The sequence below is a fragment of the Chelonia mydas genome, chromosome 4 (genome assembly GCF_015237465.2).
Source record: "Chelonia mydas isolate rCheMyd1 chromosome 4, rCheMyd1.pri.v2, whole genome shotgun sequence".
Taxonomy (NCBI): domain Eukaryota; kingdom Metazoa; phylum Chordata; order Testudines; family Cheloniidae; genus Chelonia; species Chelonia mydas.
Genome location: NC_057852.1, coordinates 63,042,606 through 63,065,924, shown reverse-complemented (window position 1 = coordinate 63,065,924; position 23,319 = coordinate 63,042,606). Strand labels below are relative to the sequence as shown.

Here is a 23,319-nt window from a genome sequence, read left to right as displayed (position 1 = left end):
ACCCACTGTTTTCAAAGTTCTGCCGTAAAGAAAATCAGCTTTCTTTTAATTTGTTAAAAACATTGACAGGACAAGATATGCTAACATAAAAATAGGCTAAATTATTCCTGCAGTAACTTTATTAAAATAACTCTATTGATACAGGGACCTGTATATTACAGACATGTTGCAAGTCTACGAATGAGACTTTGTTACACTGTTTTCATACATATGCTTGGTCATTTTCACCTATGAAAGTCTTCAAACTATGATGTTATGTGATTGTCATAAATTGAAGAGTATTTCCTCCTGTGCACTCACTAGTATCCAGCACAGTTGACTATTAAATGTTAACCACAGCACAATCCACTTTTGGCTAGGGTAACAGTAATGTCACACACAACCAATTTATGCTAACATTTGCCTCCTGAATCAGACACAGACTCTGCTTAATAACAGCTGGAATACTGTAGAAAAAGATGTCTGGAAGTTTGTTTTCTAAAACTTTATGAAATATTAATTAGATAAGCATTTTGGGGATGTGCACCTGTATTATTCTGACCTTTGGCCACACAACACTGTCTGCTAAAAAGTATTTGAATAACATGAAGGAGAAAAAAAATCATACGTGGGAAACCATATCTGAAGCCACTAATAACTTTTAGAAACAAGCATCAGAGGGGTAGCTGTGTTAGTCTGGATGTGTAAAAGCGGCAAAGAGTCCTGTGGCACCTTATAGACTAACAGACGTATTGGAGCATGAGCTTCCGTGGGTGAATACCCACTTCGTCGGATGCATGGGATGCATGTATACACTCATGAATGCTCATGCTCCAATATGTCTGTTAGTCTATAAGGTGCCACAAGACTCTTTGCCGCTTTTAGAAACAAGACACTTTACTCGAGGGGGAAAAGTGCAGAATGCACTGCTATACATTTATTTCTATGTATTTATTTCTAATATAAAATGTGTACTTCTACACTGGGATTGCAACACAAGGGAGCACAGTTCAGAATGGGACAAGTTGAATACTCCAGTCCAAAGAAAACTCAGATTTTTTCTTCCTAGTGATTAATAATGTACAAATACCAAAGCACCTCAGCCATCACATCTTCTTTCACTTTTATTTCAGCTAAAACACCTTTTTATTTCCTCCGTCAAACATTAACAAAACCAAACCAAACTTGCTTAAATCAATAAAAGAATGTTTGAAGAGGCAGATGACATTGGCACTCTCCTCATCTAACATTTTCTTTACTGCTGTTCCTTTTCTTGAACTGGGCAGTGAAACCCCCTTTTCCTAGCAAAGGGGTAGATAGCTCAAAGATCTGGTGATCTATGTTTCCCTTTCTAAGGGTGTATTGGACACTTTTGCTTATTTCACTTGACTTTTCTGTAAACCACAGAAAATAAAAAATAGAACTATTACTGATCATCAGCACATCTTCTGTACTCATAGGGGTCTACACTGTACTACTACAGCCTCCACATGTAGTTGTGCTGCCCCAACCCAGCCTCAGAGAGTTCCAAATCTGTCTCCCAGTCTCCCCGCTGCTCTGAGGCATAAGTAAACTCCACCAGACCTAGAAATGGCACAGTGTATGTCCCCCATTATGCCAGCACAGATATGCAGAATAAGGTTCCATCAAGTCTCCATCTCATCCCATGCCATCCTGCTCTTCAGAGCCTATTTCCCTTCTCATGTTGAAAACCATGGTACAAGTGGTCTGTGCAAGAGAATAAGGTACCGCCTCATGCCCTCTTATTCTCTTGCATGGTCATCTAGGACTAGAGACAACCTAGCCCTGGCAATGCATGTGCTATTTAAAATATCCTCCGCTGGTATTTCAACAGCCCTTAGAAAACATTTCTTATCTTCTCAGATTTTGGGGATCTACTGTTTTTTGTACGATCTTCAGATCCTATTGTGATGAGGACAGTGTAAAGGATTAAATATAATACAGAGAATGCCTTAAGAGTCAAAGCACCTTGTGGTTGTGCATAATCAAACACATTCCCTGAGCTGCATTTCCTTACAAGTTTATTATGCAGCAATTCTGTTTGCTATTCTATTCTGGGTACCAGCATGGAAATAATCTGTCCCTTGAATGATTGCAACTGCTGGAAGTGATGGACTGACACACACATTGGTCCTCATTTTGCCATATTGCTGACTGAAACAGCAGCTGGTATAAAAAAACCTCTTAAACAAACCTTATGTAAATGTTGGATTGTAAATTATTATTATTATTACTGCTGTCGGCATTCAATTTATTTTCTTTTCAAAGTAACTTCTGCTTTGCACTCATTAATAAATGCAATTTCAAATAAGGAAAATGAAAACACTGACCAATTTAGTTTGCACATCAGTTGTACCCATATCTGATTAACAAAGTGGGCAAATATCACCAAACATATCTGTGATGAATTGACTTTGGATAGATTTGTGCCCCTCTTGTATTTGTTTTCAATGAGGGTTTGAGCAGGTAGAAATCATGAAAACAACAAAAGCTTAATGGAATGTTCAAAGTGAATGTTAACCTTGCATTCTATAATATTCATGCTTTACGTCTCTTTATTCATCTGCTGCTGTGCTGAGGTAGACCTGGTTTATCATGATTTTATTTGTATTGCTGGACCACAGACATGATTTTGTTTTCCAAAGGTAAGACATCATGTCTCTTAACTAATGTGACATCACATCCACTGACCAGCTTGGAGAAATCAGTGAAGGGCCTCAGGCTGTTACACAGAACGCTTATATTGGATACTCAGTGGGGCACAATGAAGACTGCTATCTCTCTGGATTTCGGTGGAACTATGGAGATAAATGTGCTGTGTAGTTGCACACTGTTCATGGAGTCACTCCAGCACATGGAAGGTGGAATTCCATTGCATCACCATGCCCAGAAACACTGGATAGCATTCTCCACTTGACAGAGAGGAGATGATATGGAGTGCAAAATCACAGCCCTGTCCACATTCTTATTCTATTGTAGGTAAACTTCATCACTAGCATACAAATTGGTACATTTATGGGAAACCATTGTTACCCACTGCTTTCTTTGTGTTTTGCCCATTGCCACAAACCCAGAGAAAACAGAAAAGCTTATCTGCCACTGTTCTGTTGTAACTGTGGATTCACCTGCATATTCCTGGCAGAGTGTTGTTTCTCAGATCCAACAAACTCACATCATGTCATACTGATGCATGTGTTTGCTGCTGCTGCTAAGGCTGACCTGTGTACACTAATGGTTTCACCACTGTTCCACATGTCTGTAGTCCGGCTGACCCTTCACACTCACTGCTTTGGCATGGGCATATTTTACTGTAGAGGCAGTGTTGCCTAGTTAGAGATAGCACTGGACTGGGACTCAGAAGAGCTGGTTATATTCTCTGCGGTGTTACTAGCCGGCTGGATCACCTTGGGCAGTCACTTCCCCTCTCTGTGCCTCAGTTTTTTTAAAGTACTCCCACACGCCTGATTTTCTGCCATTGGTATGTCTGTGTATTGCATGCTGCTCCTGCTTGCCTTAATGCAGAAGCAGACAGCACTGTTGGAATCCCCTTCACCCTGTGACCTCCCTTGATCCAGTAACAGCCTCTGCTCTATCTGCAGCTGGTAGGACTTTTTGAGCCAGAAGGAGGCACAACAAATTGTCTGTGCAACTGGGTGAATTCCTAGCTGGGTACTACATCAGACCCTGCCTTCTTTTCTGACTTCTGAGCCCTACTTTCCTGCTCAATGCTTTAACTTTATAAATCTTTAACTCTGTTTTTCATTTGCAAACTAATCTGCATCCACGCATCTAAGTTTTGGACATGTAAAAACCTGGTGGTCCAAAATCGCACTCCCAAAAATTGCAAGTGCAATTTTCAGCACTTGCATAGCGTCCTTGATTCGGAAAAGCATGTGCTTTAAATTATCACTATTAAGCAAAGCACTTGAACATATACATAGGTACTTGCATCCCTGACTTGCTCCTGTTCATGCTTTCCTGATATGTACCTGTCTCCCATCTTGCTCCTGATTTTTGCCCCTGGTGTCTGAGTCTGGCTCTGACCCTTGGCTCAACTCCTGATCTTGACTTCCACTTCTGATGCCATCTCCAGTTCTTGACTCAGGTTAGTGTCTCTTGACTCAGACTCCTGCTCTTACCATGAGGTCTGGCGACCCAAACCCCAGCTGTAACACTATCTCACTATGGTGTGCTGATTTCCAGCAAAGGTAGTAAGCTTATTTTAGATCTGAAACTGCCTAAAGCAGCAGGCAGAAAATGTTCTCCTAACTTCTCACCAGGGCCAGGAGGGCCATTTGGCCTAGGCCTCAAGCTCAAAGGGCGCCTCAAATTCAGACACTTGTTAATTTTTTGGCATTTGATAAGTTTTGCAACTGGTTTTTATGCACATCCCTATCGGACCACAATGTGAGACACTCAGCTTAGAGTTGCAAATTTAAGCAAAGAAGAGATGTGATTTGGTAAAACACATTTTTTTTGTTAACTGATATAGATTTCATCATATTAAAGAGTTAACATTTTTCATAAATATTAATAAAAATATATCGGTTCTGATGACACAAGATTAGACTGTGATGAACGTGTCCTCTCAGATCAGCTGATTATATAAACAAATCACTACTAGTGGCTGGTGCTGGATCAAGTGCGTGCAAAAGGTAGAGAATTGTTACATTTTAGTGTCTTTATAGTTTTACATCTAGTTGACTAAGGAATTATTTATGTGTGAGAATTCCTCATCATCTTCTTCATATGGTAGCTAAAAGAGGTGACTAGTTGGTTGGTTGAGCCCTAGCTTGGTAGCTTGGCCATCCTCATAGGCTTTCGTCGTCTATAGGCCCAGATTCAAGGTGAACTTTTTTGTGAGGACAATCTTGTACAGTGAGTTTCACGAGGACACACATTTGAAATTTTTGGACATTATCTCTCTGTCTGTATCCGTGTCTGTATTTACTACATACATGTCATCCCTTTGTCTTCAGCTCAGCCTGTTACATTATACCTTGTGTGCTTGAGTTTTGGTTCAGTGATAAGGATAATAATCTGTCTGACTATTTCATTTTGTGTTCTTAATTAGTATTCCTTCGTTTTAAGTCTTTTTAGCATTTGTATACCATTCAGCATTTGTGTACATGTTTACAGTAGAAGATTTCAAGTGTAGATAAGCTACATATTTACAGCAGAATATTTCAAGTGTGGATAGGCTACATATTGACCAGATATATCACTATGAAGACATGATTTGAAAGTGGTGCAAGAAAGAGACGGTGAAGACAACTGAGTGAAGCAGCAGCTAAAAGCTCAAAGCCAATAACTTGATTTCTCAAACCACTGGAAAACACACCTTACCCAACAAAAAATGCTACAGATAATGAAAACTCCGCAACTGCAACAGGTGATATTTCAATGCCAGTACCTGAACACGAGGACAGTAGTCAAGAAGGAGATGTGCCAACAGTAACAGATGCAGCAGAAGATCTTGTGTACGATCAAGAAACTCAACAGCAACAGGAAGATGTAGATCTTACGCAGCAAGAGCAATTCATGAGTACTACAGGTTTGACTGTGACTGACATTGGAATTATTGACAAGAGTAATGCTGCCCAAATGCAATCTTTTCTTCAAATTAGTTGTTTTGAAATTCCAAGTAACATTCCACGAGATGCTGATAATCATGCTTTCCCTACTCATCTGCTGACAAAAACTGTTCCAAATGGTGAGACCTGCAAAAGAGACTGGTTATACTGGCATACGGAAAAACAGTCTCTGTACTGTGCACCCTGCTTCATTTTGAACAGAAGTGCTGCAAATGCATCAGTTCTCTCTGATCAGTCAGGATGGAGCATGAACAGAGCTTGGAGGAAACTGAAAGACTGAAAACCATCAGATGAGAGTTCAACATTATACAAAGAAAACTATGTTGCATGGAAATCAGCCAGTAGGGCAGCATCAGCTGAAAGTTCAGTTGAGAATTTATTCTTGACTGAACTCTCTACAGAAACTAATAACTTGAAAAAACTTCTTGAGCATTCTGAATGTCATCCTTTTTCTTTCTGAGGGGGGACTGGCTTTCTTCGGTTCCAGTCAATGTACTGGTGATCATGCAAATGGAAACTTTCTAGGCATAAAGAAAAGGAGTACTTGTGGCACCTTAGAGACTAACAAATGTATTTGAGCATAAGCTTTCGTGAGCTACATCGGATGCATTCGATGAAGTGAGCTGTAGCTCACGAAAGCTTGTGCTCAAATACATTTGTTAGTCTCTAAGGTGCCACAAGTACTCCTTTTCTTTTTGCGAATACAGACTAACACGGCTGCTACTCTGAAATCTTTCTAGGCATAGTTGAGCTCCTCAGCAAATATGACCCACTTTTATCAGAACATGTTAAACTTGTTCGAGAATCACAGGAGAGTCAAAAGTGCATGGAAGTTCATTATCTCTCCCCACCCATACAAAATGAGCTTATTGAGCTATGTGGGTCATTCATACAAACAACAATTCTTGATGAGATTTGAAATGCCAAGTACTTTTCAATCATTGTTGATGCCACTACAGATTGTTCTCACAAGGAACAGACTACTATGGTTATTCAATATGTTAAGATTGTAGACAGCTCAAAATTTTCAGTTGAAGAAAGGTTTATTTTGTTTAATAATTTCATGAGAAAAACTGGAAAAGAAATTGCTACTCAAGTACTAGCAATTCTAGAAGGTTTTAAGTTAGATTTTCAAGTCTGCATTGGTCAAGCCTATGACAAAGGATCTAATATGGCTGGGAAGTACAAAAGTGTACAAGGAGTTCTGCTTGAGCATAATTCAAACTGTATTTTCTCTAGCTGTGGAAACCACACACTAAACTTTGTCGGTGTTGACTGTGCTGAATCATGCAAGGAGGCAATTACTTACTTTGGAACTGTTCAGCAAATATACAATCCCTTCAGTAGCAGTTCACAAAGGAAATTTGGGAAATTCTAATGCAATATCTTCCTGTTTCACTGCATGGGATGTCCAAAACTAGATGGTCTGCAAGGATTGATGGTGTTCAACCAGTTGCGCAGCATTTGAATTCAGTAAGAAAGGCTTTAAATGAGCTTGAATCTCTCAATATCACTGCACAGGCTCGAACTGAACTTCAGTTAATTCAGAAGCACATGTCCAAATTTGAAGGCATTCTGATGCCAAGCTACTAGCCAACTTCTGTAGCAGTATAGACCTTTGAAAAGCAGAATATTCAGCAGTCCTAATACTTCCAGGGGGAGCTAGATCAGAAAATAAGTTGCAAAGCAGACTTAAAGACCCATGGTTCCAAAACTTGCGTCTCAAGCCCTGATTCAGCAAAGCATTGGTACCTATGTATATATGCAAGCGCTTTGCTTAATAGTGATAGATTAATGCACTTGCTTTTTCTGACTCAGGGACTATATACATGTGCTGAAAATTGCACTTGCAGGAAGACAACCTTCATGATGTCCAGGTGAAGGGAAAACTCGTCGTGAATGGAGAAAGACCTGTTGAGGAGATCTGCTAGTTTGTTCAGTGCTCCCAACAGCTAAGAAGCCTCGAGGTGGATTGAGTGGAATTGTGGTTGGAGATGTGCTTCCCACTGGTGCTGGAGATCAGTCCCGCGGCGGGGAAGCTTGCGCCGTTGTCATCAGGGACAGGTTCCCTCTGGATGATACCACGAGACCTGGAACTGGATGGCAGTTGGGACTATGTGCTCTCTCCTGCCCACCAGCACCAATGCCACTGACTTTTGTACTGCTGGTGCCGTGGTACCGAGAACACCACTAGGTCCCTGGCTGCGGTGAATGCCTCTGGAATGAACAGCACCACAATAGCTCTTGTGCTGTGATGACCTTCTTGTGCCAACAGCTCATTCGAGACTGGACTCAATGGAGCCTGCATGCAGGCCAGAGTTGATGGTGCCACCTGTGAAGCTGAGGAAGAGGAGTGGCCTGATCTATGTCGCACTCTGCTCTGCTCCCCATGCCCAGCCTTCTTCTGAGTTGGGGAACGTCCCCCATTTCTTATGCTTCTTTCTCAACAGTGGGATGGTGAGTGGTGCCGAGACTGGAGTGTTCTGCACTGACACCGAGCTACTTGGTGCCATGTCCGACCATCTCAGCTTGGAGGAAGGTCTGACCGCTGCTTCCATGAATAGGAATTTTTGCCTGGCCTCCTTGTCCTTCTTCATAGGGGGTTTGAAACCACAACAGATCTGACAGCAATCTCTGATGTGAGCCTCACCCAAGCACTGTAAACAGCTAGACTATGGGTCACTCAAAGGCATAGCCTTGCTGCATGAGGCACAGGGCTTGAAGCCCGGTGACTAGGCATGCCTCAGCCTCAGGAACGGATGAAAAACTGCTAATGGATGAAGAAGTATCAACTAGATTATCTAAGTATCAACTATTTACACTATAAGTATACAAATATTCAGAAAAAATGAAGGAAACAAAATCCACTGAGAATAGCTTGCTTTAGCACAGAGAGCAGTTGCAGCGATCATCACGGGCGGTAAGAAGGAACTGAGGAGTGTGGGTCAGCTGGGCCCTTTATACCAGTGCACAACACCAGAGGGCGCCAGAGTCAACCCAACGGATACCACTCAGGGAAAAATTTACAGCAACTGTGCTCGGGGTGCACACACACCTACAACAGAGTGGACGTGTGCAAGCACTCAAAGAAGAACTGTTTTTTCCATTGTTCAGCTAGCTCTAGCTGCAGCAGTAATTCACAAGAGTGAAAATACTGCACTGCTTTGTGATTTACTCCACTCTCTGGGTCACCTGGGGTATATGTGTCAGAATTTGTATTGTCTGCCTACTTAGACTGTAAGGGGTCTAAGGACTGTGGGTAAGGATTGTGTGTCATGTATGTTCTATGCACACTGGGCGCTGTCATTTTCCCTCCTTTCTAAGGCAAATAATAAACTGGCACATTTTATTGAAGATGAAGTAGTACCATTCTGAAATCTCTTCTTGGTGGATTGTTTGAAAGCAAAATCTGCAAAGCATAATAATAAAAAAAAACAACCTTCACCTTTCATCCTGGGTCCCAAAGTGCTTTACAAAGGTGTGTAACAATTATTATCCCCATTTTACTGACAGGGAAACCAAGGTAAAAATGTCTGATTTACTTGCAAAAGGTTACACACTAATCAGCAGTAGAATAAACAAACGAATATATGCCTTCTGACTCCCATAACTAACCAATAGACCTCCCACCCCCCCAGTCAGTATAATCAAACCTGCTGCTTGTCAGGATGACAGACATGGCAATTTCCTCCATTATGTTTGAGAGATCTTATTGAATTACATTTAAGTATCTTTGGAGTCCTATTCAATACAAAGGCTATGCATTATTGTGCACCTTGATGATCAGAGAACTATACTGAACAATGCGGGAAACAAGAATGAGCTTTTTGGAACAATACATGTAAAGTGGATTTCCTGGGAAATGGAAGTGAATACAAATTCCCACCCCCTGCCTCTGGTTATGTAAAAACCCAACCATCTGAAGCTAAGCTGTGAGGAGAGGGCAAACGTCTGCTGATTACCTGCAAAGGCCCAAACTAAATCAAAGGCCCAAACTCTATAAAGGAGTGACTCAGATTCACAGCTTGTTTTGAGCTTACAGCCGTTATGAACTTGTGACCACAGAAAAACTCCTTGGTGTGGTTTGAAGGACTGAATCCTACCAAAGCCCTTGCTGAAGATGGAAGTATAAGCTTACTGGCATGTGTGTAAGTTCTTTTATTGTTTTTAATATATTTTCTCTGTAGAATTTTCACCTTAAGAAAGGGCTTAGAAAGGGCAATATGGTACCTTATAACTGTGGGCAATTATATTGTTTATTACCTCTGAAGAGAAAGAAATGTGAACTGTGACATTAAGATAAAAACATATATGGGTACAGAAACAAATAAAAACTTACAAGTTTGAAACTCTCCAAGGAAACTCTTCAAATCTGTCCCTACCAGTATGTGGTACAATGTGTTATCACAGACAGGGGTGGCACTGGGAGGACGGAGTGTGGGGGGGCCATAGCCACCCCAAAATTTGCCGTAGCCTCCCCATAGCAGCTGCCACTCTCCAGCCACGGAGCTCTGAATGCAGAGCGGAGGGAGTGGCAGCTGCTGGCCATGTGCCCAGCTCCAGTGGCAGCGGAAAAGTAAGCCCGGGTGGGGATCCTATGGTGCCCGAGAGCCGTTCCCAGCCTGTGTCCCCTCCCACCAGGGTGTGCTGCCCAGGGGAGGTGGAGGGTCAGGGGCTTCCCACAGCGGCCGGCACTGACCTGCTCCGGTTCCTGGGCCCCGCCCCTGCGGTTGCTGCTCTCCAATGGCTCTACCAGCCCTGGAGCCGGGTCACCCCAGCCGTGCAGCTTTTACTGGCTGCAAGCAGCCAGCGCCACACACTGCCTGGTTCCGGCTTCCAGCCTGGCCAGAGGGTGTGGCTTTAGGGTGGGGGAAGGGGAACAAGGGGCAAGGCCATTGAGAGGGGCAGGGCCTAGTGGCAAGGCAGGGCTAAGGCCCACCTCAGCACCCTCACCAGGAAGAGGCGCTGCCCCTAATCACAGACTATTAGCAAGCTGGTAGTACGCATGGTTGACCATGGACCTACAAATGATGCATGGAGGTGAAGGCACATATCCAGAGAAAACTCATACTATCCTGAATGACCTCCCACAGTTTTGCTACTATGCCATGTCACTAATGAAAGCCTTGAAGAAAAATCCCTCCCCATGATTTTTCAATTGCTAGGATCAGAGAGAAACTATCTTCATATACAAATGGTTTGGTGTGGCTTTCTCACGGGTTTCTGAAGTGTCTGTTTTGGAAGCCAGAATTTGCCCCTTCACCTCCAGTAGGATATTAATACTAAATTCAATTACATTCTTATTTGAGAACCTTAATTTAAGGAATTAAGACAACAGGACAATGGCTTCTTCAAAGAGTAGTTCTTCAAATCCACTGCCATCTCACAAGCACAGTCATGTCAAAGAGAGCACAGACACAACACAGCACACACATTCCTCATCTGAGCAAAACTAGTATCCTGTTTGTTTGATTTTTCTGGATCAAGCTTGGATTTTAAGGCTGTTGGGAGACCTACTTTTGGAGGGCTGACACGGTAATAAAAATTGTATCATATGTTCTGAAACAAAAATATAGTATGGTATTAAAGGTTCAGCCTGGATGGGGTCTCTCAGGCACTACTGTAATACAAATAAATATGTTTTGTTGCTGTGCTACTCAAATTAATGGAATAAGCTGTTCTGTACTCTCAGGCCTTGCTTTTTTCCATGCAGTGGAATACTATATAGGTAAATCTTCTTTTAGCCACTTTTCGCTTTAAATTTATTTTAAACAGATTGTTAAATTTCTTTAGACAAAGAAACGATGGTGCAGTCTTTTGCCCCATATAAACAAGGAATGCCCTAATTTTGTGATATAGTAGAGGTGTACGTAACATTTTCATACAAACCTTTTAAAAGAACCTAGGAGAAAAAAGTGAGATGAATGAATGACTATTTAAGATCAAAACAGAAAGCTAGGAAAGAATAAATTCTTACCCTAAAAAACTCTTTTGTGGAGCCAGAATCTAGTGTCCCATAAGCAATTTCTGTTTGTTTAGAAAGATCCTCTGCACTTTCAATAGGAGACACCATCCTCTCAACCGTCAGGAAGGCAGCTAAGTTAGCCGTGTAGGATGAGATTATGATCAGGGTAAAGAACCACCACACACCTCCAACAATGCGCCCAGACAGGGATCTAATAACAAGTATGAAATGGATTTGTAAAATGAAATGAATGTCCTAAAAGGAACACAAGTTATCAGTTTTATGCAAATGATGCATTATAATACAGAGAAGTACTTCAGGTTATCCTGTATTGCTGCTCTGCATGCTAATCAAACAGGAAATTAATTCACTGTAAAGTTCTGCTGGGTGAGACTGTAAGCTTCACTAGATCTGGTGAACTTCGCTGAAATCAGGACTCCAGACTTGAGTTTACTTTATGGAGAATTAGTGCCCCAGTTCTTCAGAGATGTGAATATCCTGAAATGAAACTGCTCAAATCACAGTGAGCCATATTAACAAATAAGCTTTTCATGCCATCTCATTTGAGGTCCTGTATATGACACATGAAAACACAGACAAGGGAATCAAACAACATGAATGAAACAGTGTTACAGATAAACTACAAATGTATTTAAAAAACTGAATGGCTGAAAATTGCTTAATTTCATCAGACATTCAGACAAAGACTGATATCCACAAAACAATGATTTATGCTGCTGTGGACATACAGTAATTAGAAGGAATTAATCTATGCTGAGAAACGGGCAGCACTATTTGCAATAGGCTTTGGCCAAGTGAATTCTCATGAACTAAATAATAAACATAACTATTTTTGAAAATACAAGCATTTAGCAAACTGGGGAATAGACATGAAACAATCAAATTGACACTACAGTAAAATGGGTGAGAAAAAGTACAGGTTTTAAATAGTAATCTGACGCTTTAACTGCAACAGGTGGGCTGTTATGGGTCTTTGTTTTGCATCTCCTGCTCAAGAAAAGAAAAGAGGTCTCAAGAAAAATAGATCAAACAATTTAGAGTTCACTACTAGAGAAATTCAGTGATTTTCAAAACTGAGAAAATATAATACAATTTTGCTGATGCTGACATCAAAGTCAAACTTCAGTCTATCCTTTAAACTTTCCAATTTTAGTACTGTATTGTTTCCTATCAATACATTATATTAGGATATACATAACCTTTGGAGTTGTGCTTAATAAAACTTGGTAGAAATCTGAGTATATTTGAACATAGGAAGCCCAGTGAAACTGCAGCTCAGATATTTTGCTAATGTATCTGCACTATGTAACGTATAAAAAAATTACGCCAATCACGCAACCTACCGTAGTGTAAATGCAAATTTAAACTAAGTCATGAGAACTATATCAAGTCAGAAAAAAATTCTGAGATTTTAGAAACTAAAATTTTCTCTATAAACTGGGAACAAAAATAAAGAGAAACAATTCTAGACAAATCATGTTTTTGATTGTTATTGTAAAAAAAAATCCAATGGTAATAAAGACATATTCTGAATGTCTATCTCCATTCAGGATTCTCTTATTGGAAGCCCTACTTAAAAATCAATAGCAGGATATAGCCCAGAATATGCTACTGAAAAGGACCATAGATGAGAAATTCTGAAATCCCATCCTATTGTTCCTAGACTTTACTCTGCAAACCCTCTTTTTTTCTCAGCTTTGAAAAAAACATTTTTGGGGGCACAGCAATCATCCCAGTGCTCTTTGTTTGCATGGTAATAATTAAACAGTTGATTACATGATAAGTACTATGTATTTGCAAGGTAAAGTATGTGTCCTTAAAAACACTAGTGCTAATTATATGGTAGTGATGTTAAATTCACATTATATGTAATTGGCAATAATTTACTGAAATATGAGTGTAATCTTTCAGTCCTCAGGCAGGCAAAACTCCCATAATCTTTGTAAGAAGAATCAAGCCCAAAGTCATTACAACTGTTTCTTTAGCTGCCTGGTATTTTCCATGTAAAAGCTATTCAGTTATCATTTATGTTCAGAGTTTTCCCATAATATCCATCCCTAGTAAAACAAACAATTTCCTTTTTAACATAATTTTGAACCAAAATTTCAAAGTGGTGCACCAACAATAACTCACATTTATACAAGCAAATGAGCATTAACAGCTACATATCAAGTGATTCTGCACCCAATTACTCAATTGTGTACACAGTTATCCAACTTGCACACAATGCTTTGCATGTACAAAGGTAGGAATTTGCAGGTAGAGAGGGTGCATGTGCATTTTGAAAATTTGGCTCACTTAGGTCTTTCCTGTGCTAAGAAAGTTTTGCTAAAATTACCCACCACTGCTACCACTCTTTCAGCTCTACCTGTAGTAGCCATGGTAGGAGCATTAGTGTAGACAAGGCTCCAGGGGGATGCCATGTGATCTGATATACTCAGAGCAGGTCACAGTATTTACAACTCCAGGACCCATCAGCAATTTGTCTGCATTAGTGCTCCCCGCAATGTTCCCACTGGTGGAAATGAAATGGTGATAACAATGGTGTGAACTGTGAGCAAAAATATCCTAGTGCAGACACAGCCTAAGTCATCCTCGCTACAGTTTGGGGGAAGAAGAGCAGCCCAAGAGATTTTTTTTTGGTCACTACTTTAATTAATTTGTTGGCTGTTCTGTAACCACAGGAATGGGCTTGGTATAAGAACACAGATTGATAGCTTTCAGCCTTATTATTTTTATAGTAATACATAAGTAGAAAGACAAAGAGATAATTGTAGAATTGAATGTTTTCATTATGAATTATGACTAGAAAGAAAATTGGGAAATCTCAAATGCTGTACTGACACTGTATCTTCCAAGTACATCTCCAAAATAATCTGACTTTTATATACCTTTTTTGATGATAATGTGCTAATCTTACTCTTGACAAAAGTCTTTAAATTTTAACAAACCAAGGTGTAACAATTCTAATGTTTTAGTACTCAGCAGTGAAAAAAATTAAATCAAACTTTCACGTTAAGCTACCAAGGGCTCGATTCATTAAAAACAATTTTGCAGCTATTGGTTTACTTTACATGCAGCTAAAATTTCATAGTGTGGTGCCTGATAAGAGAAAAAGATTGAAATTTATACAGCTGCCTCATTATTTGAGATGATGAGCCTCAAATGCCATATATCGTTTGGCTGGACAGGGTCTGTGATTATATCCCTGGGAAGAGTAGCCATACCCGGCCACCAAAGGCATATTGTCCTCCAGAATCAGAAGTAGCTACCTTATTTCCATACAATAGAAATGTGAAAGGCTGCCTTTTTCCTTTAGCAAGCAAGCCCAGGCCATGGGGAATGCTCCTTTATAGAATGTCCAGCGGAGGACTGATTGCATGGTCACAAATAGTATTTCTGCAGGTATTTATTCAACAAAATATTTAATAGCCTCCATATAATACAAAGAATAGGCTTTTCTTGGTAAAAAGTAAATGTGCTACAGCACACGGGAACTGCCATATCAGCGAGAGGTTTTCCTGATATCTTCCATTTTGTTTTTGCTCAGAAGTAATTATTCATACATTACTGTGTAATTAGACACAGGAAACTCAGAGGACACAGACCCTTCCCCTCTCCTATATTAGGATGTTGAGAAGAAGGTGAACTCACAGAGCCTGGTTAGAAGGCTCCACTGATTTAATTCTCATTAACCCAACTGCCATATTTCAATTGTTCATGTAGGGTCCTGATTCAGCAAGGTAATTATGCATGTGCCAAACTACTTTGCTGAATCAAGGCCCCAACCACTTGTGCACAAAGGAAATAGAATATTTAATGAACTGCAAAAGAAAAAAAGTGGGGCAAGTAAAGTGCTTACTTTTCTCCCAAATAAAGCACGTGAAAATCCCTCAAGAAAGGCGTATGTATTTTTAATGAATCAGATCCTCATTTTCATCCTAGCAATTTACTTCACAATTCCTATAAAACTGAGCCATGTAAAACCACAGCAGTTGTTTGTAACTACTTCACATGGCTTTAGAGGAAATGGATTACTTTTATTTCATTTCTAGAGCTCTCTCTGTGGAAAAATGATAGGTTAATATATATGTGAGATGGTATGTAAAGTGGTTTTTGGAGGGAAAGTGCTGCTTCTGTAGCTAATGAGTGGTGAGTTACCCTTTTTCCCATTCCAGTTGGTGTGAACCAGACGCACAGTTGACTGTAAAATGGGAATATGCAGCAAAAACACGGTACCCCTCCAAGAAGGCATGGAATGACAGGAACCTTATGCATTTTACAGCCTCTGCATGGTGTATATAAGTTCACTGGGGAAATGTATGATCGACGTTAGGAGGATATCGATCAAATATTTCACTTGCCTGCACCGATGGCAATTGTTTTCATTTCAAGGACTTTTGAACAAATTGGGAAAGAAGTCAGTAACCAGTTTCCTCTTGAAAGTGAATATATATGCACCATGAAACTCCATCTGAGACCAAAAATGCACAAAGCTGAAATGGGCAAGTAACCAACCTTGGCGAAATATCGCATCCTTGCTGCATAAAGGCACCCAGGGAAAACCAGAGACTATTAAATATCCCAAATTCATTAGTTGATTCGTTACTTTGCGTTTCTCTTCCATCTTCAAACTCCTCAGTGTGCCACTCGTATGGACTAAATCTGCTGACCAGGAATAAAACTACACTGACCCCAATGTAGGCAAAAACAATGCACATCCAGATCTCATATGCTAAGGGATCAAGAAACGAAAACACTCCTGGCTTAGACTTCTGTGGCTTCTTGATCATTATAGATATCCCGAGGCTCATAAAGGGCTTTGAGAAGTCAATCACCTCTTCTCTCACCAATGTTATAGTTAATGGAGCGATTGCAATGTCGGCTTTCTGTAAAGGAAACAAAGCATGGTAATAATAACTGATGTGATCGTTAACAAGGAATGGCTTCATTCCTATTGCATATCACAAATGAAGAATAGAATCATAGAATATCAGGGTTGGAAGGGACCTCAGGAGGTCATTTAGTCCAATCCCCTGCTCAAAGCAGGACCAATCCCCAACTAAATCATCCCAGCCAGGGTCTTGTCAAGCCCGACCTTAAAAATATCTAAGGAAGGAGATTCCACCACCTCCCTAGGTAACGCATTCCAGTGTTTCATCACTCTCCTAGTGAAAAAGTTTTTCCTAATATTCAACCTAAACCTCCCCCACTGCAACTTGAGACCATTACTCCTTGTTCTGTCATCAGCCTCCACTGAGAACAGTCTAGATCCATCCTCTTTGGAACCCCCTTTCAGGTAGTTGAAAGCAGCTATCAAATCCCCTCTCATTCTTCTCTTCCGCAGACTAAACAATCCCAGTTCCCTCAGCCTCTCCTCAATAGGACATCAGGGACATAGATAATAGTCATTTCATGATAGTGCTGTATTGAGGGTAAACTAATTAGTAATTCATAGCTGAAAAATCTTCTTACTGACATATATACAACCATCTGATTGGACTATTCCAAGCCTTCTCCTTACATACGTATGTTATACTGCATTTACAGTTTTTAGACATACTCTTTCGAAGTTTATGGCACTTAAATATGTTAGCAAAGCATATTGTCTTGTGTCTGTAGGAAAAAAAGATAAAAATACAGACTCTTTCTCCTCATTTAACTTTCATATTTAAATCAAACTTCATGTCTTAATCTTTAAATTTTTCATATCAAAACAAGCTACTATCTCCATAGCAAATATGAGTCAGACCAGTTTCCTGTATGACAGGGAGAACACCTCCCACACACACGCACATCACGACCATCAGTTATAGTATTATTAAGAAGGTTTTCTTACCCCATAAACAAGTTCTCCAACCATCCCATTCCAGATTTTTGTGTCTGCATCCCGGGCTCCATACTTGCCATCCCCAACAATTGTGAGCTTGTACTTGAATCCACAATGTTTAGCAATCTCGGCAGCTAAGTCCACACAGTAGCCCTCATATCGCTCATTTCCTTCAAGCAGTTCATGATTTTTCTTCATCATGACATATGGGGATTCCTGCACAGAAAGACTGAATTTTAGCTTGCCAATGAAGAGACAACTGTGATAACTGTGCACTTATTATACAAATATATTTGATTTTAGACAGGGAGAAAAAAAGAAAATACAAACCATCTTACTCACAAATGTTCTGGGTCATTAGATTTGTAACTCTGATTATTCGTTCAGCATGTCTTATATAACACTTTAAATTAAATGTTTCATGGTCAGATTCAAATGCCAACACTTACAGGTATAACCATCCCAGAGATGTTTAAATAACGCCTATTACACTGACAGTGATTATGTATACACTGTGGAGAGAAGAGGCTTCAATATATTGTTTATTTTACTCTTCTTTGTTTGGGGTTTTGAGTGTGGATGGTGGGGTTTTGTTTGTTAAAACTGTAAAATCTGAAAGGGTTCTTCCCTATTCTGCAGCCACCTCTCTCACCCGGCTCCCTCAATATTGCAATATCTCTAGGTAATACATGTATTCAGTTACTGCACAGAAATACTTAGGGGGTCCAGACAATAAACTAGAGCTGTGCAGCAAAATTCTTACCACCAGCAAATCTGGTGACATATAATAGGTTCACAATAAAAAGGGATTTTTCCCCTTCTTGCCCCAATTTATTTTCCCAAAAAAATCTTCCAGCCAGAACAGCTAGTTGCTCACCAAAGACATATCTATGATTAAGCAGCTGTGTAAATTAGATGACATCGCTACTATACAAACAGGTTTCAGAGTAACAGCCGTGTTAGTCTGTGTTCACAAAAAGAAAAGGAGTACTTGTGGCACCTTAGAGATTAACCAATTTATTTGAGCATAAGCTTTCGTGAGCTACAGCTCACTTCATCGGATGCATACTGTGGAAAATACAGAAGATGTTTTTATACACACAAACCATGAAAAAATGGGTGTTTATCACTACAAAAGGTTTTCTCTCCTCCCACCCCACTCTCCTGCTGGTAATAGCTTATCTAAAGTGATGACTCTCCTTACAATGTGTATGATAATCAAGGTGGGCCATTTCCAGCACATTTCTCCCTGGATTTGTGCTGGAAATGGCCCACCTTGATTATCATACACATTGTAAGGAGAGTGATCACTTTAAATAAGCTGTTGCCAACAGGAGAGTGGGTTTGTTGGGGGGGGGGGGAGAAAACCTGGATTTGTGCTGGAAATGGCCCACCTTGATTATCATACACATTGTAAGGAGAGTGATCACTTTAGATAAGCTATTACCAGCAGGAGAGTGGGGTGGGGGGAGAGAAAACCTTTTGTAGTGATAAACATCCATTTTTTCATGGTTTGTGTGTATAAAAACATCTTCTGTATTTTCCACAGTATGCATCCGATGAAGTGAGCTGTAGCTCACGAAAGCTTATGCTCAAATAAATTGGTTAGTCTCTAAGGTGCCACAAATACTCCTTTTCTTTTTACTATACAAACAGCATATGATGTTCTCTTAAGATGACACAGAAGATTAAGTTTCTTGTTCATTCCTCCATTTTGGCACAGAAGTTCAAAATGGCTAGAGATAAAGCTCTGAAGCTCCTAAATGCTCTTTTTTCTGATTTGGTGAACTCCATTTGCTAATGCGTATGGAGAGTGGATTTTAAAAATAAATAATACAATTTTGCCACTCAGAAGAGAGTTCTTCAGAATCAGGCTATTGGTTCCTTGTGGCTGGCACAGATTGTTTTTGAACAATTTACCAACCAAATAACTGTTTGATTTTTACAAAGCAAGTCCATGTACTGATCATTCTTCCTTTAACAGCAATTGGATTGTATCAGTCCTCTCATTCATACTCCATAAAAAATAGCATTTCAGAGTCTTCTGTCTTACAGGTATGAATTGGCATAACAGTTAACTAAAATAATGGGGTGCACCAATTCGTTATAATACTAAAACAAAGATTGCCGTCTCACAAGAAACATGTTAAATTATTTACCAAAATAGTGGTGACAACAATAGTCTTATTTTCTAGTCCTGTGGATTCATTCCCAAGAGGCCCGTCAATGGGATTCACAACCATTTTGTCCACTTCACTCCAATATCCAATCTGAAAAAGTTTGTAAGATATATGGACACTGGTGAATATGAATGTTCATATGTAAACATCTTATTACATTCAAGCACACCATACCCACTCCAAATATGCCATAGAAAGTTATAGTAGCTGCAGCTTTACCTATATAAACATGCAAGCATTAGACAGGAATAGACAGGAACTTGGCACAGGTAAACAAATTTTAATATTAATTTTCCTACTACGCAGGTTAAAATGTTCAGCCACATATCACCTGATGTTGGTATAAAAATCATGCTGCAGCATTGTAAAGGTTATACAAATCAGGAAGAAATGTTCACTGCTACTGTATTTGGCTTTCCTCTGAGTGACTGGGGATGTAGGGGAGAAAAAAAATCACATTTAGAGAACCCATTAATGAGAGTTATTCTCTGAAAAGTTGTATTCTGCATCATCAGTTCAGAAAGTCATCATTAATGTTTCTTTGGATTAGTTGCTCCCACTTATCTGCTCTAACCAGAAAAGAAAAGAAAAACAAATCTACACAATTTATTTAAAATAAAATAAGCTATTGTTTCACATGGTACTTACCAGAAATAAAAGCTCATATTTATTAGAAACAAACAGGGCACATTTTTTCTTTGCTCTGCAAGATCATTAAAATATTATCATACGAATAATCTTAATTGCAACATGGCCTTTAGATGACTATACCTTACCTTTCAGTCACCTACCTTTCCATATCACTTAGCAGGGTACAACTTTTAAGGGCATTTAGAATTAAAATTACCTTCCGGGGACCAGTATTTTTGAGCTCCATGATGTTTATTGTATAATTTATTCTCTTTCCATTCTGGTCAAACTTTATATTTCCTGTTAGACCTTCTACCTGAACCTATGTGAAATAAGAATGGAAATAGTGGTAGAGTTAAATTCGTTTATCCATAAAATACATTTTGTATTTCAATGATTGGATATTGATGCAAAAAAAAATAAAGACTGTATTTAGGTTTATCCTAAAAATTGTATATACCTTAATTACTAAGATGTTTTCCTGGGGCATTAGATATATTGATGCTGGTCTTCTAAATCTCTACCAACAAAGTCCAGTTTAGGAGGCAGAAAGATTCTTTCAGAACATTCACAGAGTATTTCATACAGACATTAAATTCCAGAACTGGTTCTAGAGAGACTACCTGCTTTAATGCCCTTTCTATTTCCACACCATGACCCCAGGGCACTGCTGGATTTGCAAGACAGTCTCCAGCATTTCCTCTTCTGGAGATCTCAATCCTCTGTTTACGCAAATTACGGAAAGCTTCGGTCATCACTTGAACAGCATCATAGGTCAGAGCAGATGTATACTGAAAAGGATTAAATATTATGCATTAAAAAGTGGTAAGGAGTTAAAGCTTCAACACATTTTCCAAGGCTATCATTATTAATATATTAAAGACAAAAATACATTAAAAATAAAAAGGATGATAAAATATTCTTTGGGATTCCGTATCAGAGGGGTAGCCATGTTAGTCTGGATCTGTAAAAGTGGCAAAGAGTCCTGTGGCACCTTATAGACTAACAGACGTATTGGAGCATAAGCTTTCAGGGGTGAATACCCACTTCGTCGGATGCATGTAGTGGAAATTTCCAGAGGCAGGTATAAATATGCAAGCAAGAATCAGGCTAGGGATAACGAGGTTAGTTCGATCAGGGAGGATGAAAGTGAGGGACTGTTGTCCAGGATGGGTTGTAGAACACTGATGATGCGTTGGAGAGGTTTTAGCTGAGGACTGTATGTGATGGCCAGTGGAGTTCTGTTGGTTTCTTTCTTGGGCTTGTCTTGCAGCAGGAGGCTTGTAGATACACGTCTGGCTCTGTTGATCTGTTTCCTTATTTCCTCGTGCAGGTATTGTAGTTTTGAGAATGCTTGGTGAAGATCTTGTAGGTGTTGGTCTCTGTCTGAGGGGTTGGAGCAAATGCGGTTGTACCTCAGTGCTTGGCTGTAGACCATGGATCATGTGATGTGTCAGGGATGGAACCTGGAGGCATGAAGGTAGGCATAGCAGTCGGGGGTTTTCAGTATAGGGTGGTGTTAACATGACCATCACTTATTTGCACTGTGGTGTCTAGGAAGTGTACCTCCCATATAGATTGGTCCAGGCTGAGGTTGATGGTGGCGTGGAAGCTATTGAAATCGTGGTGGAATTCTTCCAGGGTTTCCTTCCCATGGGTCTGGATGATGAAGATGTCATCAATGTAACGTAGGTAGAGAAGGAGTGTGAGTGGACGAGAGCTGAGGAAGCGTTGTTCCAGGTCAGCCATAAAAATGTTGGCATATTGTGGAGCCATGCCGGTGTCCATAGCGGTGCCACTGGTCTGGAGGTATATATTGTCACCAAATTTGAAATAATTGTGTGCGAGGATAAAGTCACAAAGCTCAGCAACCAGTTGTGCTGTGGCAACATCAGGGATACTGATCCTGACAGCTTGTATTCCATCTGTGTGGGGGATGTTTGTGTAGAAAGCCTCTACATCCATGGTGGCTAGGATGGTGTTTTCTGGAAGATCACCAATGCATTGTAGTTTTCTCAGGAAATCAGTGGTGTCACGGAGATAGCTGGTGGCATAGGGTCTGAGTAGAGAGTCCACATATCCGGACAGTCCTTCAGTGAGTGCCAATGCCTGAGATGATGGGGTGTCCTCACGCAAAATTATTTCAAATTTGGTGACAATATATACTAGGTTTCAGAGTAACAGCCGTGTTAGTCTGTATTTGCAAAAAGGAAAAGGAGTACTTGTGGCACCTTAGAGACTAACCAATTTATTTGAGCATAAGCTTTCGTGAGCTACAGCTCACTTCAAAGCTTATGCGCAAATAAATTGGTTAGTCTCTAAGGTGCCACAAGTACTCCTTTTCTTTTTGTGAATATATACTAGCTATCCCCATCTTCCTCTCAAGACATGAGTTGGCTGATAAACTATGGGCACATTGCAAAGGTGGGTTTTGAAGGAGGAGAGGGCAGTGGCCTTATAGGTCACTTTAGGGACAGGCAGCATAAGTGTGTCACATGTTTTTAGCCCAAGACAAAACAAAGAGTTTCGCACAGACATCTTTTGAGACATTTGGGGAGAAGTCTGCAATCACATACATGTATTTTATTAATCTAATTAACATTCACAATAGGTTAGCTAAACTGAAAATTCCCATCTGTATCCATTGCATGGACATGTATCCATTGCATGTATCCATTGCATCCCATCCGACAGACGTGCATAACCTCAAGTCCATCTGTGTGAATTTATCTCTTGGGATGGTGGATTTAATGAGTGAAAAAGTGTTGTTTGCACAGGTTAGATGCCATTTTTGAAAACGTGGCCCATAATATAAGGCTACAGCTTTGTGAATGCAGTGAATTCTATAGAAGTTATTAGAAGTTGAAAATATATACACAAACAGTAAGCAATAATGTATAGACTGTTTGCTTCAATGGTTCATATTTTAATGAGAATTTTTCATTAGGTAGCACAACTCATGCAGAAGGCTGTAGTAATAGTAAACAAGGCAGGCTCTGGCACTGAAGTCATTTTCATATGAAACCATTAGATCTTGTGGGGAGGGAAAGGAGAGGGAGTTTCTTTTCTTTTTTTCAAACTATGTAAATTTATTGGTTA

General features: G+C 40.0%; 1 protein-coding gene across 5 annotated transcripts in view; it reads right to left on the bottom strand.

Moving 5' to 3' along the window:
* The window catches only part of GRIA2 (glutamate ionotropic receptor AMPA type subunit 2), a 111,905-nt gene that overhangs the window by 12,317 nt on the left and 76,269 nt on the right, over positions 1-23,319 (bottom strand). For all 5 annotated transcript variants that reach the window (XR_006290683.1, XM_043545895.1, XM_043545892.1 and 2 more), the window contains exons 7-12: positions 20,844-21,011; positions 20,438-20,542; positions 19,570-19,680; positions 17,420-17,626; positions 16,099-16,469; positions 11,572-11,770 (exon numbers count right to left, since the gene is read on the bottom strand). Coding sequence is in view for 4 of the 5 variants with exons in the window: in XM_043545895.1 (XP_043401830.1) it covers positions 11,572-11,770; positions 16,099-16,469; positions 17,420-17,626; positions 19,570-19,680; positions 20,438-20,542; positions 20,844-21,011 (1,161 nt within the window). In the remaining variant the exon portion in view is untranslated. The remainder of the gene's footprint in view (positions 1-11,571; positions 11,771-16,098; positions 16,470-17,419; positions 17,627-19,569; positions 19,681-20,437; positions 20,543-20,843; positions 21,012-23,319) is intronic.